Raw genomic sequence first — 17,830 nt, 5'->3', positions numbered from 1 at the left:
TTGATACCTGTATTTTATTCAATTCCATTACGTCATGCATTTGCGCTCAAACACCAAAAACACACAAACAATCGCAAACTATATGAAACACACATATTTGCTGAAATGACTTGAGCATTATCCATCATAAAATGGATGTGCTAATTCAGAAACCTTAGTGGGCACGCACAACAACAAGTCAAAGTTTCACCACAACTGGATGAATGTAACAACAATGCATATGAGACAAAAAAGTGTATACTGTCAAACAGGTAATTTCGGACGGTTTTGTCGTTATTTTGATTGTAACTTTCGTATATATTGTTAGATTAAATGGATTGTTATGAAAGTGGTAAGGGATATGTGTAACGAATAAAATATCCCAGAACCAGAACGTGTATGTGTAGGTATATTTATCTGAGGCAGTTAAATAAAGTGTCCAGAGTCACCCCATGGATTGGGATGATTTCGGACACGTTTTTTAAGTCTCTGTCCGAAGTTACAGCATATAGAGGGCAAATTCGGACAGTTAATGCCTTTTTTAAAATTCTACGTGCTTTTTATTTGATTTTTTCTCTTTTCGGCCAGATTTATCAAGGTAGCCTTTAACTAAATATCTAATATCCAATTTAGTGAAGGGAAATCCCCAATGTGCAGCCCTCAAGATACCTTGCTTTAACATTTCTTCTTCTTCTTCTTCTTCTTTATTTAGCACTGGCTGTCCTCCCTTTTTTTTTTTTCGGATGTGCGTTCTGCACTTTGTTTTGCAGGGTTGATTTAGGTATACCATACAAATCTCAGGCTTTTCTGTACAATAATTTACCACTCTGAATATCATGGACAGCTTTATCTAAAAGTTACGGGTCATAATTACACCGTACTGTAGTATCTCTCCTGCTCTTATACGTTTTTGGCATTGTCCAAAACCACCCCACACAGTACACAGTTTTACAAAAACTGTAGTTATTTTATAACCTTGCACAAGAAACTCGACATACTTGAACAGAAATTGTCTCAATGCTGTTAGCTACTGAGCGCATCAACAATTATGGCGCAACAATAGAAAGTTTCAACTTTATGATAATGCTTAGATTTTTAACAGAGACTGTTCGTCAATTATTCACCTAGGAAACAATTGACGCAAAATAAAAGTTGTGGAAAGTGATAAATGCAATCTTACGCTTAAAATAACTGGCGCATGGACATTAAAATAAGTAACTCTTTGTTTCTATGTAGTGGCAAAGAGCAAAATAAGCAATACTGCCCGAATTCGCCCCGGTGTCCAAAATCACCCTGTTTGACGGTACATAGTTTTTTTGAGTATGTGACTTAATTTGCCCCATTAAACTAGGAATATCCTGGTTCACTCCAGTATTTAGGGAGGAAGCCTACTCCAAGCGTAAGACAGAACACTTGTGCCTCCTACAACTTAAGTCGATCAACAGTCGCTCCGCTCAAATAAAAACAGGACCTCATCACATTTGAGTGTTGTGCTTGTAAGTGGTACATACAGTGATAGGCAACATATGGGTGTACAACTATACGTTCAAAGGACAGATATTTGCAGCCATGCTACACCATGAGAAGTTGCCACAGGCTGTATAACAGGAGGCTCCCTCAATTCAGTCAGGGGCTGAGTGTGGCATTTTTTCTGTAAGCCCCAGCAGGCAATGTAATGCCCTTATGTTGGAATACATCTAACATCTTCAGATACAATCAAGCTGATGTATATACAGGGAATTGACAAATTTTGGAAACACCAAAAACACATCACCATGCCTAATACAGTTTAGGAAATCTGCTGGCACTCAAAACAGCTTCCAGTCATCTCAGAACAGATAAACACAGGTCCTGCAGGTTTTCAAGAGATTCTTATAACATCTTTCCTGCAAAATAGTGGCAAATTCATGAAATAATAATGAAAGTGTATAGCGATCATGCAACCTTTTCTTCAAAGTAGACTACAAAGGCTCAATAATACTTGAGACATGTGACTGTTGTCCAGGGGAGATGCAACACTTCATCCTCTTGCTCACAAAACCAGTCCTGGATGATGAGAGCAGTGTAAACAGGGGTCCTGTCGTCTTGCAACACAGCATCACTATTGGGGAATAAACACTGTACCATGGAGTGCACCCGATCAGCCAAATTGGTCGCATATTGCTTGACAGTAATGTGTCATTGAAGAGTACCGGTGGAAAACCACGATATGGCTGCCAGATAGCCAAACCCCTGCCATGTTTCACTCTTGAGATGTAAACTCGGCCAAAAGTTGGAAACTATGTGCAGCATGACTCCTCTGACCAAATGACTTTCTTCCACCGCTCCACAGTCCAGGTGTTATGGAGCTCCTACATCTTGTTTTGGTGCTGACAGGAGTTTCAAGAGTTACACTCAATTCTGCAGTGACTTCTGCAGTTGTCGTCCCCTTATTTTTCATCAGAATCTTCTTCAACAACTATCCATCACCATCAGTCAACACACGGTCTCATCTGTGTTTTTACTTAGCGGATATGTTTGCCTGCTTTCCCTGTATGCAGTATAAATCTTCTATATGGTGCCTCTTGAAACACCAGACACTTTGGCTACCTTGGTTAAAGAAGCATCTACCACACGAGTGTCAAATACTTTCCCCCATTCACTTAGCTCAATGCACTCTCAACCACAAAGAATACTGTTCTGACTATGACTGACACTTGCATTGTCTTGAGGATTTTACACAGGTGTCGTTCCTGGTCAAATGCAACAGCACATATTCAAGCATGCATTTCCGTGGTGTTTCCATATTTTTGTCCAACTATAATCAATGTTAGAAAGACTGAACCTTCAATTGAATTGCAGTATGCTAGTTCTGTCTGCCTCTAAGGCATTTTAATATGTCAAGGCTTTCATTTAATCAGCTTTAAGATCTTTCAAATGTGGAGTCAAGTAAGAATCTCAGGACCATTTCACAGAATACTTTGTGGTGGATAACTTACTGTAAACGAAAGAATGAAAAGGGTAATAATTTAAATACTTCCCTAAGAGGCATCTTTTTTTCTCTATAAAATGATCTGAGAAGGTAAATCTCACCCTGCACCTAAAATGTTAATCACTTATAACTCAATTATAATAACTTTGTGATAGCAATAAAACAAAGAATCCAGGTCATGGAGCTGACTTAATAGTAGCACCATATGCCTTCTCCAAGTCAAAAAATATGCCTATGAGGTTTCGCTTATACACACATGGTGTACCATATCTCAATAGTTAAATGTATTTCAGCTTACACCTATTTGGGTGTTCTCAATAACATACAAATTTGGGAAACAATGTAGCAATGAAATAATCACAATAGCACTATTTCTGGACTGCAACTGAAACTAGCAAACCTTAAATTTACTGCAAACTTCCAACACAGAATTATTATGTGTAATGGTGGGCAGAACTAACCTAGATTTTACAGCCAGTATTAAAAATAGACAATTACAAACATTTCTTCCACTACTTATTTTATTCAGATACAAAATACATTTTCATTTTAACATCACAGATATTCTCAGTCTTGATAAATAATAAACGTTTCTAGTCTCCCACATGTCCTGTCTGCTGCTACTTGAGAACAGAAATCTTAATCATTAAATGTATTATTTGAATCCTTTATTCATTGCAACAAGACAAATGTAATCACAGAAGACTTTTTGATTTAATTCTTTTCAAAACAAACTTCCAGTTAACTTCAGGATCCTGCAAAACAGAGACATACATTAACAATTTCAATATCAAAATAAGTAAGTGGCAAAACACGGTCATCACAATTACAGTTACAAAATATTACCACTACCTAAATGGCACACAATCTACTTCGTGAAGTCGTGATAAGCTACAACGGGAATCATGATAATTATTAAAACAGCGATACCACATTTATTCTAGAATAATGTTCTCTGTTGAACATCAGTGCTGAAACTACTGTCAAGTAACAATGGCCCACACACATTTGGTTAGTGATACACTCTGCAAAAAGTCAAGCCACATGTGAAGCTGCCTGCATTACATGAAAGATTTATCGGAGGGTCTCTGATAAGGTTGTTGTCTATAAGAAAGTAGCAGTATTGAAAAATGGAGAAGTACTTATACAATATTACCACTTGGTGTGCTGAATTGCAGTTATCCTTTCATGCAGATAAATAAAAGGTAACAAATAAGAAAAAGAACTTCACAGTACCCTCTCTCTCTCTCTCTCTCTCTCTCTCTCTCTCTCTCTCTCTCTCTGTGGTGTCAGAGGTCGGGGTGAGGGGGGAGGCGGCGCACATGCACCTCTTCTATGTGGTAACATCTATCCACTGTTGTTATTCCACCTAGGATTTGTTTGATTTCCTTATCATATATGTTTCAAATGAATCGCTGTCATACACACAGTGAAAAGAGGAAGTATAGAAATCTTTGGATCACCTGAAATACTATATTGACACTGTGTGCACCATACGTTCATGAAAAAATTATTTCATATCACCCCAGTTCATAAGTGTATCATCGTATTCATAGATTCTATAGTTTCTGCACTGACAAGTAAGCCTTCTCTACTTTGATAACAGCTTGCTGGAAACCCATATATTTTCTGGGAGCTTATGTCACAAGCAGAAAAATTAAAATCTTAGGGGCAGAGGAACAGGCATTTGGAAGCTATAGGACCCACAAAGTATCAGTAAACCGTGTGTAGGTGGACATATTACTGTCTTGACATCTACTTCCCGTATGTTCCCATATGTTGTTGTGAAGTACTAATGTACTTCTTACATTGCAGATGGATCCGAAAGTCACAGTGGCTACCTTGGTCTCTCGATTTGGAGCAAGCAATTGGTCTCCGTACATCCCGAAATCAGATATCATAAAACACGTAACTACTCTCCTGGAAAATGATATGGAGATTGTGGAACATATCTGGATGTTAGGATTTGCTGGAGGCGATGAGGAAGAATGGGATGAAGAAATAGACTTCAGAGATGGTGTCGATAAGGAACAGCAATGCTCATGACAACAGTCACCAACCTCTACTTTGAGTTCAACGGCATCTGAGTTTGTGCTTTCGCACAAAAGGTGGAAGCACTGATGGTCCAGCAGATACGACAGAAGAGTACTGAACTGCTTAAAAGCAGCACGTTTCTGTGCACTGGACCACAAATCCTACAACAGGCAAACCTCTGGCGATACATCTGTTGCATGCGTCAGTGATAAAGCAGTTCAAGATAATTGAGACCAAGAACATTCTGTACAACTTGGAGAAAAACATGAATACTCCATCGATTCAAAAAATCAATCGGACTGTCTTGCAGAAATTGAAAGAGAAGGGAACAGAAGGAGCAATTATTCACAACCTGACATTGTGACTGTGGGCCATGAAACTTAGGATAGCAATGGAGCTACAAAATACAATTTAGTTTAAAGCTTCTGATTTCTGGGTATATCGCTTCAAGAAGTGGAATTACGTTGTTGACAGATCAATAACCTACACAGTGTGTAGAATTGTCAGGATAAGGAGGCAAATTTCTCACAGGTGTGTGATGATTTTGTTGCAAAATTTCACAACCTCATTGTTACAGAAAAGTTTTCGACGATAAATCTTCAATGCTGATCACAGCAGATCTGAAAAGAGTTACATGGCCATTGAACACTGTGAACCAGAGACACAACAGATGTTCACACTATTGCTGGATCAGTCTCTGCAACACAGCAGAGTTTAATGATTATGCTTGTGATTTCAATGGAAGGCGAAATATTGTGGCTAACGTATGTGCTTGTATCCGAGCCTTGTGGAAAATTTCCACAGTCAAAATCCAGTAAATCCTCTGAATATAAGATCATGCGTCGGAAAAACAGCAAACGTGTCGAAAGCAGACCTCAAATGGTTCTATTGTGATGTATTTTGGCTGAGTATGCCTGATGACAGGAAGAAAATTCTGCTTTTAGTGGATTCATGGTGTTCTATCAAAGACCATGCATTGTCTGCTTCTGAAGTACCTGATAAAAGTCCTACACAAAGAACTGGTACCTGAAGGATGTACAGGAAAGATCCTGGCTCTGTATATTCATTTTTCATCAGACATGACAAATATTTTGTTCGTTACATAATGGACACAATTATTATCAAACAATGGAAAATCTAGGATGGAATGTAACAATATAATGGAAAGGACAGTTGCTACTAATCTTACAGCAGAGATTCTGAGTCACAGAAAGATACAACAAAAATACTGCACGCACACACACACACACACACACACACACACACACACACACACACACAGTCTCCAGCAGATGGAGCCACACAGATACTAGCAGCACATTATGGGAGAGGCAACTGGGTGGGGTGAGGAGGAGGTTGGGGCATGGTGCGGGAGGGATAGCAGGGTAGGGGTGGGGAATGGTAATGTGCTGCTGGGAGCATACACGGATGAGGTGCACAGCAGGGCAGCTAGGTGCAGTCAAAGGTTAGTCAGAGAGCATGGGAGAGAAGGGGGCTGGCGGAACAGGAGAGGAGTAAACAGATTTGAGTGCGCTGATGGAATAGAGGGATGTGCAGTGCTAGAATGGGAACAGGGAAGGGGTTAGATGGGTAAGGACAATGATTGATGAAGGTTGTGGCCAGGAGGATTATGGGAACACAGGATATATAGAAGGGAGAGTTTCCACCTGTGCAATTCAGAAAACTGGTGTTTGTGGGAAGGGTCCACATGGCACAGTCTGTGAAGCAGTTACTGAAATGAAGAACGTTGTGTTAGGTGGTGTGCTCAGCAAGAGTGTGGTCCAGTTGTTTCTTGGCCACAGTCTATCAGTGACCATTCATATGGGTAGACAGCCTGTGGTTGTCCTGTCAACATAGAATGCGGCACAGTGGTTGCAGTTCAGTTCCTAGATCACATGACTCGTTTCACAGGTAGCCCTGCCTGTGCTGGGATAGGTGATGTTTGTGACCAGACTGGAATAGGTGGTGGTGGTGGTGGTGGTGGTGGTGGTATGATGTATGGGATAGATCTTGCCTCTAGGTCTATTACAGGGATATGAGACTTGAGGCAAGGGGATGGGAGCAGGGGTTGTGTAGTGATGGACGAGGATATTGCATAGGTTCAGTGGGCGGCAAAATACCACTGTGTAAGGGGTGGGAAGGATAGTGGGTAGGACATTTCTCATTTCAGGGCACAACAAAAGGTAGTCAACACCCTGGCAGAGAATGTAATTCAATTGCTCCAGTCCAGGGTGGTAGTGAGTCATGAGGGGAATGCTCCTCTGCAGCCAGACGCTGGGGCTTTGGGAGGTGTTGGGAGACTGGAAAGATAAGGCACCGGAGATATGTTTTTGTACAAGGTTGGGAGGGTAATTACGATCTGTAAAGGCCTCAGTGAGACCCTTGATATATTTTGAGAGGGACTGCTAGTCAATACAGATATGAAAGCCACGGATGGCTAGGCTGTATGTAAGGGACTTCTTCGTATGGAATAGATGGCAGTTGTCGAAGTGGAGGTATTGCCAGTGGTTGGTATGTTTGATATGGACAGAGGTACTGATATAACCATATTTGAGGTGGAGGTCAACATCGCGAAAGGTGGCTTGATTCGTTGAGTAGGACCAGGCGAAGCAATTGGGGAGAAGGTATTAAGGTTCTGGAAGAATGTGGATAGGCTGTCCTCAACCTCAATCCAGATCACGAAGATGTCAATGAATCTGAACCAGGTGAGGGGTTTGGTATTGTGTGTGTTTAGGAAGGGTTCCTCTAGATGGCCCATGAATAAGTTGGCATAGGATGGTACCATGAGGGTGCCCATAGCCATACTCCAGATTTGTTCGTAGGTAATGCCTTCAAAGGAGAAGTATTTGTGGGCGAGGATGTAGTTGGTGATGGTGACTAGCAAGGAGGTGGTTGGTTTGGAATCTGTCAGGCATTGGGAAAGGTAGTGTTCAACAGTGGTATGGCTGTGGGCATTAGGGGTGTTAGTGTAAAGGAAGGTGACATCAATAGTGATCAGCAATGCACTGTGTGGTACACAAACAGGAACAGTGGAGGCTGGTGGAGGAAAATATGTTGAAGGTGTTGGTCTACAACAGTAAAGATTCTGTCAGGGGGGCACACTAACCAGCCACAATGGAGCATCCTGGGTGGTTGGGTTTATGGGCTTCACAAAGGATGTAGAAGGTAGGAGTGCAGGGAGTGGTAGGGGTGAGGAGAGAAATAGACTAGAGGGTTGTTGGCCGAAAGCTAACATTCCGACAGTCTTTTCGTTGTGTCTTTCAGCGACTCAGCATCTTTGCTACATTGTGAGTAGCAACTATCCTTTTCATAATATTGACACAATCATTATCCAGAGACAGGCCATACTTGGCATTACGATAGTTTTCTAGCCCTGCAGTTCTTTTCCGTAATCAATTCAGTGCTCCTCATTTCAAGAACTTTATTAAGTATGCTTTTCAGAAGGGTGGATACTTTGATGAACCTGGAATGTGGATTGCGCCAATGGATTACTGCTTCAATTCATTGACAAAAGATGGGTGTGCAAAGTGTGAGGCTACCACTTTTGTAAAATGTGTATTGTGAACTGTCTTTCTGCTCGTCTCATTGTTTACTTTATGAATTGCACATTGATAGTCTCTTTTAATAGATTTTGTTTAAAGTCAATAACAAGCCACATTTTCAAAATACCAAAGAGTTGTTTCATACTTTATGTTGAGATCTCCAACTTCTTACCCTATTATTAGTTCACATAAATATGTGTAACAAGCATTTTAACAACTTTTTGTGTCATGTTTCCAACACTTTATTGAGACTTCGTGGGTCCTATAAGTTCTAAATGGTTGCCCCTCTGCCACTAAGATTTCACAATTGTTCTACTTGTGACATAAACCTTCTGAAAATATATGGGTTTCCGCCAAACTGTTCTCAAAGGAGAGAAGATTTACTTGTGAGACCAACACACATTCCATGAGATATTACGTATTTGACATATTTGTACACATAGCTGAGGAAGACACTAAAACTGAATTCTTTTTCAAATGAAATTTGTATCAACGATTACTCTCTTTCTGAACTGAGCACTAACACTATGGAATTAAATTTGAAGACAGTAACATGCTTTCCCTTGCTAGCACTGGAATATGGCAGCCAGTAATATAAAAGACATAACATGAAATCCATATACAGGGATGTACGCTCCACTATGGACTGTGGACAACATAAAAGACTATCACAACTATTAGCTATAAATTGTTTTGTAAATTACTTGACATAAATTGGAGGCAAGTGAAAGGAAGAAACTAGTTGTTAATGGAAAAATATGAACACAACTGAATAAATAAAAGGAAAATTACTTACCCAAGGAAAATTAATTCTCTTCTAGCTGCTTGTCCCTGGCAATGACGGACTCTTCAAACTGAATCATGTACGTTGTGCCATTGTGCCAGTGCGTAGTCACCTTTGCTGGCTGCAAAGGAATTTTTTTTTTTTATACTCCAGTACATATGTTTTCAGTTATCTCCTGTTATATTCGAAGACAACAGAAACGCTCAATTTAAATAAAAGTGTTCCAATAAAAATACCCACATTTCTGAGTGGTTTATAGGACTGCATAAATTTCACTTTCACTCATAGCCTGTAGTTTCAATCTTTCCCACCAATCCTCTTTGCTCCAAACATCTGTGCTCTGATTAGCCTTGCTGCAATGAATCCAGGGAAAAGGTACAGGAGACACCCAGGGAAGTGTGATAGGAGCGCTGTTATTTTCTATACATAAATGATCTGGTGGACAGCGTAAGCAGCAGTCTGCGGCTGTTTGCTGATGATGCTGTGGCATATGAGAAGTTGTCATCACTGAGTCACTATAGGATGAGACAAAATGACTTTAAGACAAAATTTCTAGTTGGTGTGACAAATGGCAGCTATCTCTAAATGTAGAAAAATTTAAGTTACTGAAGATTGGTAAGAACAACAAACGCATAAATTTCGAATACATTATTAGCAGTGTGCTGTTTGACACTGTGATGTTTTAATAAATATCTACACGTAACATTGCAACAAAATATGAAATTGAATGAGCACATAAAAACTACACTAGGAAAAGCAAATGGTCGATGTCAGTTTATTGGGAGTATTTTAGAAAGAGTGGTTCATCTGTAAAGGAGACCGCATACAGGACACTAGTGCTATTCACTGTTGAGTGCTGTTTGATTGTCTGTGATCCGCACCAGGTTGAATTAAAGCAAGAGAAGCAATTCAGAGGCGAGCTGCTAGACTTCTTACCAGTATGTTCAAATTGAGATAAGTACTAAGAGATGTTTCAGGAACTCAAAGGGAAATCACTGGAAGAAGGGCAACATTCTTTTCAAGAAGTACTTTGGAGAAAATTTAGAGAACCAACATTTCAGGCTGCCTGCACAATGATTCTACTGCCACCAATGTACATCTTGTGTAAGGAACAAGAAGATAGGTGGCTTGTGGAGTATGTATGTACATGTAGATACATTTCTGGAAAAGAGGTGGAGGATAGTTTATCTACGAAGGTCTCACAAAACATTCAGCATACGGAGAGATTTAATCTCACTGCATGTGTGGCATCCACTGGTGGCCTGGCTACCAAACCTTTTGGTTTGGAATGTTTGGTATTGATCATAGAGGAGATATTGTTGGTGATTGGTGAGTTTAATGTGCACAGAAGCTATTCTGACACGATCAGTGAAAGAGAGATCAATTTTCACACAGACTACTACGACCCAGGGAGGGCCAAATGAGGGACAAGTGGCAGCAGAGGAATCTGGATTCTTGAGAAAATAAAGCAGATTTTCCTGCCCTGTGTTCAGATTAGGAACTTGTTACCAAGGAACTTAGGCAATGTGAAAAGTTAAAATTCTGAATGGCTAGTATGCATCCCTCCGGATAGCTTACAAACAAGTTGGCGTAACACATTGCCATGGTAGTGTCTACAGCAGTGCCATATATATTTAGGTACTACATTCAAAGAGGAAGTACTTAAGCATGATAAAGGAACAATTTTAGTTCCCTTCTATTCTCCTACATACATGCCTACAGCGATCCGCTAATTAAGGAACATAACAATCAATAATGGGGTGTGCTAGAAGAGCCACGCGATCTGGTTCAGAGGTATAATTCCTAAAAGCTAACAACCACAGAAAAATTTTAAGAGTTACTATCTCTTAATCCTGGGGGACTCTGCTCGTGATGGAGTCTCTGGACAGGGCAGATCACGAAAGGCTTACAACCTGTGTTCAGCGTCATTTGGTGGCACAGAAAAACCTGCTTCAGTGGTGGCGCTTGGCAGCAAGGGGTGCCAAAATGGACACCTGGTACTCCTGGCACACATTGCACTTCACTGCACACCATATTCCAAGTGCTGATATCATGGGGACAAACCAGACATCTGGCATCAGGCTTACTACACCCGCCGTCAATAGAAGCACCTCGAGGGAATGTGGCTCAGGAAGACTGTGTGGAAAATGTTGTAGCACTTCTCTTGTTAAATGAACCATGACAAAACACTGATACTGGATGTGGGGTAAGAATCCTACTGTTCACGCACACACCAGCGAAGTGTGGCAGACGATGTGAGCCACGTGACATTGCCCAGGTGAGCAGCCGAGAGCACGGCCAAGAGGAGTTGCCTTAACAAAGTGGACAGAGAGACTGGCCTAGCAATAGTTTAGCAAGCACGATGTCCAGAATAAGTTGCAGTTCAAGATCTACCTCCAACGGTAGTGACCAGCGAGGCTCTTGGAGGGATGCGGTGGTACTTGGCTGGCAGGTGCTTCACTGATAGCTGGTTTTTGGTCTTCGCATCCCATCGTCTGCTGCTATATGTGGAGGGGTTGGAAGGAGTTGCCACACAGTTCCCCCTTTCGAGAGGAAAACGCCAGTGCCACCCGTGCAGAGGGGTGTTTGGAGCTGACTGAGGATTGGTTGCTTGTTGTTTTTAGGGTGCAAAAACAACTTGGGTCATACACGCCTGTGTCAGAGACATAGAACATGAAGACAAAAGAGTCGTTAAGCATGGCTACACGTTACATCCAATCAACAGAAGGAAAGTCAGCTAAAAACCTGGACTTGGAGAAAGGCCCATAAAATATGCCATAGAGTATTGGAGGTCCTGAACTAAAGATTAAATGTCCTTCACCATATTGCTACAATGAATAAAAAGTAAAATGCAGTGGACATCGTTCACTAAAACGGCTGATAACTCAGATAGCAAACATAAATGAGAATGTAAGTGGTTAAAAAGAGAGCATTACATCAAGAAATGGCAAACCATCAAAGTTTGAGGGCAATGAGCACAAAGTGGTGGGGGTGCATCACTTAAATTGCGATGGCTAAAAAAACAATACCCAATATATGCAACCTACCTAAAGTGATCTCCTCATGGTGAGAGCACTGAGAGGAGGTCGGCCAAGCCACAGGGAGAGGCTTAATAACCCAGAGTTTGTTCCCATGAAGGGTAGACCAGTGGTGATGCCAAAGTGACACCATCTGCTGACAGACAGCAACACAGAGATCACTATAGGCAATGGAAGAACTAGAAGGCCGATGTATGAGGACCGCAGCCTTACCAGAAGCATCAGTGGCCCCATTTCCCAATGGACCAATCTGACCAGGAACCCACATAAACATCAGTGTCTCCATCAAGAGTGAGCAAGTGACAGCTTTGAGTTCCCCAGGAAATTCGTAGTTTCAATGAAGATCAACAAGCCAAGATTTAAAGACTGTGGAAGAAACCAATTGCACAATCAGAAATTCATACCAACAGTTTTCTCAGTGGAAAAGTGAAAGCCATTGTCGATATGCCATGAGTAAAGGACGATCGAGACATTGCCGCAGATGCCACTCAAGGAGAGAATTCTGTACAGAACTGCAATAGATCGCAAAATTGTCAACGAAAAAGAGACAGAGATGCCCAGTGGGAGACGGGCCATTATACAGTTAATGGCAATAGCAAAGAGGATGACGCTCAGGACAGAACCCTCAAGCACACGGTTTTCCTGGATAAAAGTTTCGACAAGGCAGAATCCACACGTACCCTGAAACCTACATTTTTTTAAAATTCCTGAAGTAAACGGGGCATGCGGCCACAAAAGCCCCACGTGTAGAGAATATGGAGGATACCATTCCTCCAGCTGGTGTCTTAGGCTTTCTCCAAATCGAAAAAAGACGGCTACAGTCAGTTATTTCTGCAGAAAAACACTAGTGGAATGGGTTGACTAAGTGTCGAGATGGTCAACTGCAGAATGGCACACTCGAAATCCACACTGTGCAGTGGTTAGTAAATTGCACGACTCGAGCCACCATACCAGTTGGGCATGAATCATATGTTCCATCACCTTGCAAACACAGCGGGTGAAAGAAATGGGGCAATAACTAGAACAAAAGTGTTTGCCCTTATCAGGCTTACGTATGGGTATGACAGTGACTTCACACCAGTATCTGGGAAATGTGTCCTCTGCCAGATGCAATTGTACGTATGAAGGAGAAAGAGGTTGCCTGCAAGAGAAACGTTCTGCAACGTCTGAATGTTGACACTGTCCAGTACTGGGGTGGAGGATTAGGATGAAGTGAGAGCATGATCTAGCTCCCTCAAAGTAAAGGCGGCATTGTAGCACTCATGATTCTGAGAAAAGGATGCTATTGCCCGAACCTCCTCCAGTCGTTTCCAATAGAGGAAGACAGGGTGGTAGTGGAGTTCAAAATCTCTACAAAATAGTGGCCCAAGGTGCAATAGCATCCTTTTCTCAGAATCATGAGTGCTACAATGGCGCCTTTACTATGAGGGAGCTAGATCATGCTCTCACTTCATCCCAATCCTCCACCCCAGTACCGGACAGTGTCAACATTCAGATGTTGCAGAACCTTTCTCTTGCAGGCAACCACTTTCTCCTTCATACGTACAATTGCATTTGGCAGAGGACACATTTCCCAGATACTGGTGTGAAGTCACTGTCATACCCATACGTAAGCCTGATAAGGACAAACACTTTTGTTCTAGTTACTGCCCCATTTCTTTCACCAGCTGTGTTTGCAAAGTGATGGAACATATGATTCATGCCCAACTGGTAAATCCGTTCATTATTCTGAGAGGTGTTGATGCAATTACTGGCCCTGTTAAATCCTGCTCTTGTTCACACAACAGCACTTTGCTTTTGGAGACTACTACTGCTCCTCAAGCACAACATCTTCTTGCAGATTTGCTGCGCTGCAGGTGTCCTGTTCCTGTTGAGGCCCATCGAATGCTGATTCTTCCCATGGTGTTATTTACATGAGGCTGCTCTATGGTCTGCCCAGGGCAGAAATCCATATGTACCTCTCTGATCAGTATGTCATTGCTGTCCATCGGGTGATGAAAAAGATAGAATCATCCTTAATACCCACACACACTTTTTCTCACTTTTGATAGAGTGGTGCTTCCATCCAAGTTCAAAGCAGGCTATGAAGTTATCACAGGCCAACTGTACATTCCAAGTCTGATGAGCTGCAACCAGTATGATCGTTGCAACTACACTAGAACACTACAATGTCCTGTCGACACTCGCCCAAATGTGTAACCTATGGTAGGGCGATTACCTCCTCCTCCCCACTGTATTGCAATGGCGAACATGCCACCTACTACCGAGATTGTTCTGTGTATCTTGCTGAGTGGACGGTTCAGGAGATCCGGGTGAAGGAAAAAGTGCCTTACCCGGTCGCTTGCAAGTTGCTGACTAGTTGGAAACCATCTGTTCTACCATCTGGCACTTACAGTGCTGTTCTTGATACATCTCACTCCACGCAGTACATGGCCACGCTGACATGCAACCTCAGAGTCAGCACTGTGGTTGTAAAATCACCCACTGTCATGGTAGCATCCCTATCTTCTCCTCCGTTGTGCAACAAGCCACCAAATTTGCTTCACGGGACGAAGTCACCTGCTACACAACAAGCAGGCTGGAAAGGACTGTAGGAATACTCTCGCAAAGACTTCTTATGTCCCTCCGGCCACCAAACATCTGAGTCTTCCTCTGCCAATCAGAAAGGCTCCCAGAAATGAAACACAGGTAAACAACTGGACATCCTCTTTGACTACTTTCGTCTGGCCGACCTCTGTGTTGTCAGTGCACACTGCCAACCAGTTTTCTACCCTGGACTCCCTAGACCGACAGAAGGAGAATACCAGTGCCTCTATAGGTCTCGTGGAGCAGGATCCTCCAGTCTCTGTGCTCTGTAGCAGTGAGTCATCGAAGGCTGGCACTCGGCAGCCGCCATGGTGACACCCCTTCATTTTTCCCCTCCTCCCCTTTCCTCGCCATGACTCTCCTCCGATGGAATGTTCACGGCCATCGGTCCAACAAATAGGACTTAAAGGCTGCTCTTGGTATTGCAGCATCTGCTTGTTCTCTGCCTCCAGGAAACAAAATTGCATCCTCACAGCTGCTTTGAGATCTCAGTGTCACCGTGGCAGACTTCTTCCAGCTTATGGGGCAACTCCCTCATAGTAGCCCAAGGTGCAATAGCATCCTTTTCTCAGAATCATGAGTGCTACAATGCCGCCTTTACTATGAGGGAGCTAGATCATGCTCTCACTTCATCCCAATCCTCCACCCCAGTACCGGACAGTGTCAACATTCAGATGTTGCAGAACCTTTCTCTTGCAGGCAACCACTTTCTCCTTCATACGTACAATTGCATCTGGCAGAGGACACATTTCCCAGATGCTGGTGTGAAGTCACTGTCATATCCATACGTAAGCCTGATAAGGGCAAACACTTTTGTTTTAGTTACTGCCCCATTTCTTTCACCAGCTGTGTTTGCAAGGTGATGGAACATATGATTCATGTCCAATTGGTATGGTGGCTTGAGTCTTGCAATTTACTAACCACTGCACAGTGTGGATTTCGGCAGTGTAGCTGCAAAAGATTAATGTCACCAAGCAGCAGAATGGACTGAGGGAGTTGCCCCATAAGCTGGAAGAAGTCTGCCACGGTGACACTGAGATCTCAAAGCAGCTGTGAGGATGCAATTTTGTTTCCTGGAGGCAGAGAACAAGCAGATGCTGCAATACCAAGGGCAGCCTTTAAGTCCTATTTGTTGGACCGATGGCCGTGAACATTCCATCGGAGGAGAGTCATGGCGAGGAAAGGGGAGGAGGGGAAAAATGAAGGGGTGTCACCATGGCGGCTGCCGAGTGCCAGCCTTCGATGACTCACTGCTACAGAGCACAGAGACTGGAGGATCCTGCTCCACGAGACCTATAGAGGCACTGGTATTCTCCTTCTGTCGGTCTAGGGAGTCCAGGGTAGAAAACTGGTTGGCAGTGTGCACTGACAACACAGAGGTCGGCCAGACGAAAGTAGTCAAAGAGGATGTCCAGCTGTTTACCTGTGTTTCATTTCTGGGAGCCTTTCTGGTTGGCAGAGGAAGACTCAGATGTTTGGTGGCCGGAGGGACATAAGAAGTCTTTGCGAGAGTATTCCTACAGTCCTTTCCAGCCTGCTTGTTGTGTAGCAGGTGACTTCGTCCCGTGAAGCAAATTTTGGTGGCTTGTTGCACAACGGAGGAGAAGATAGGGATGCTACCATGACAGTGGGTGATTTTACAACCACAGTGCTGACTCTGAGGTTGCATGTCAGCGTGGCCATGTACTGCGTGGAGTGAGATGTATCAAGAACAGCACTGTAAGTGCCAGATGGTAGAACAGATGGTTTCCAACTAGTCAGCAACTTGCAAGCGACCGGGTAAGGCACTTTTTCCTTCACCCGGATCTCCTGAACCGTCCACTCAGCAAGATACACAGAACAATCTCGGTAGTAGGTGGCATGTTCGCCATTGCAATACAGTGGGGAGGAGGAGGTAATCGCCCTACCATAGGTTACACATTTGGGCGAGTGTCGACAGGACATTGTAGTGTTCTAGTGTAGTTGCAACGATCATACTGGTTGCAGCTCATCAGACTTGGAATGTACAGTTGGCCTGTGATAACTTCATAGCCTGCTTTGAACTTGGATGGAAGCACCACTCTATCAAAAGTGAGAAAAAGTGTGTGTGGGTACTAAGGATGATTCTATCTTTTTCATCACCCGATGGACAGCAATGACATACTGATCAGAGAGGTACATATGGATTTCTGCCCTGGGCAGACCATAGAGCAGCCTCATGTAAATAACACCATGGGAAGAATCAGCATTCGATGGGCCTCAACAGGAACAGGACACCTGCAGCGCAGCAAATCTGCAAGAAGATGTTGTGCTTGAGGAGCAGTAGTAGTCTCCAAAAGCAAAGTGCTGTTGTGTGAACAAGAGCAGGATTTAACAGGGCCAGTAATTGCATCAACACCTCTCAGAATAATGAACAGATTTACCATAGCAAAGGACTGAGCGCCTTCAGTACACGAAACCACTAGGAACCATGGTCAGTTGGAAGGGTCTGAATTGTTAGCCTCATTCCATTAACATTAGTGGATGTTGCAGTGAAGAAGATGATTGGCTTATTGTGAGAAAATCCCCCATAATTGCCAGTGGACGCACCAGCCTTGAGTGAGTGAGTGAGTGTCCACACCTCCCAAACACCTGACAGAGGGACCTGACAGCAATTTGGGAAGGTAGTAGCTCAGGCAATCACCCCTCCCTGGGCCTGGCCTGTACCAGATGTTATGTGTGAATCCTACCTGTTGACCTGAGGCTGGGAATTACATGTTACCCAAGCATCTGTTAGGTGTCAGGCACATGGGTTGGCCTTCAGGAGTGCCCAGGGAGGAAGGAGAAAAAAAGGAACCTCAAACGCAGAAGCAGAGGAAGGAAAGGAGAAGGCGAAAGAAGAAAGAAAAAAGAAACAAAAAACAGTGGACAGACTGTT

General features: G+C 42.9%; 1 protein-coding gene across 1 annotated transcript in view; it reads right to left on the bottom strand.

Moving 5' to 3' along the window:
- Positions 1–3,453: 3,453 nt before the first annotated feature.
- LOC126249635 (trafficking protein particle complex subunit 5-like) overlaps positions 3,454–17,830 on the bottom strand; it is a 55,613-nt gene continuing 41,236 nt past the window's right edge. The window contains exons 5-6 of the mRNA XM_049951312.1: positions 9,323–9,431; positions 3,454–3,705 (exon numbers count right to left, since the gene is read on the bottom strand). Of these exons, the coding sequence (XP_049807269.1) occupies positions 9,333–9,431 (99 nt within the window). The 3' untranslated portion in view covers positions 3,454–3,705; positions 9,323–9,332. The remainder of the gene's footprint in view (positions 3,706–9,322; positions 9,432–17,830) is intronic.

The sequence above is a fragment of the Schistocerca nitens genome, chromosome 3 (genome assembly GCF_023898315.1).
Source record: "Schistocerca nitens isolate TAMUIC-IGC-003100 chromosome 3, iqSchNite1.1, whole genome shotgun sequence".
NCBI lineage: Eukaryota > Metazoa > Arthropoda > Insecta > Orthoptera > Acrididae > Schistocerca > Schistocerca nitens.
Note: the sequence above shows the minus strand (reverse complement) of the source record. Positions and strands in the feature narration are given on the sequence as shown.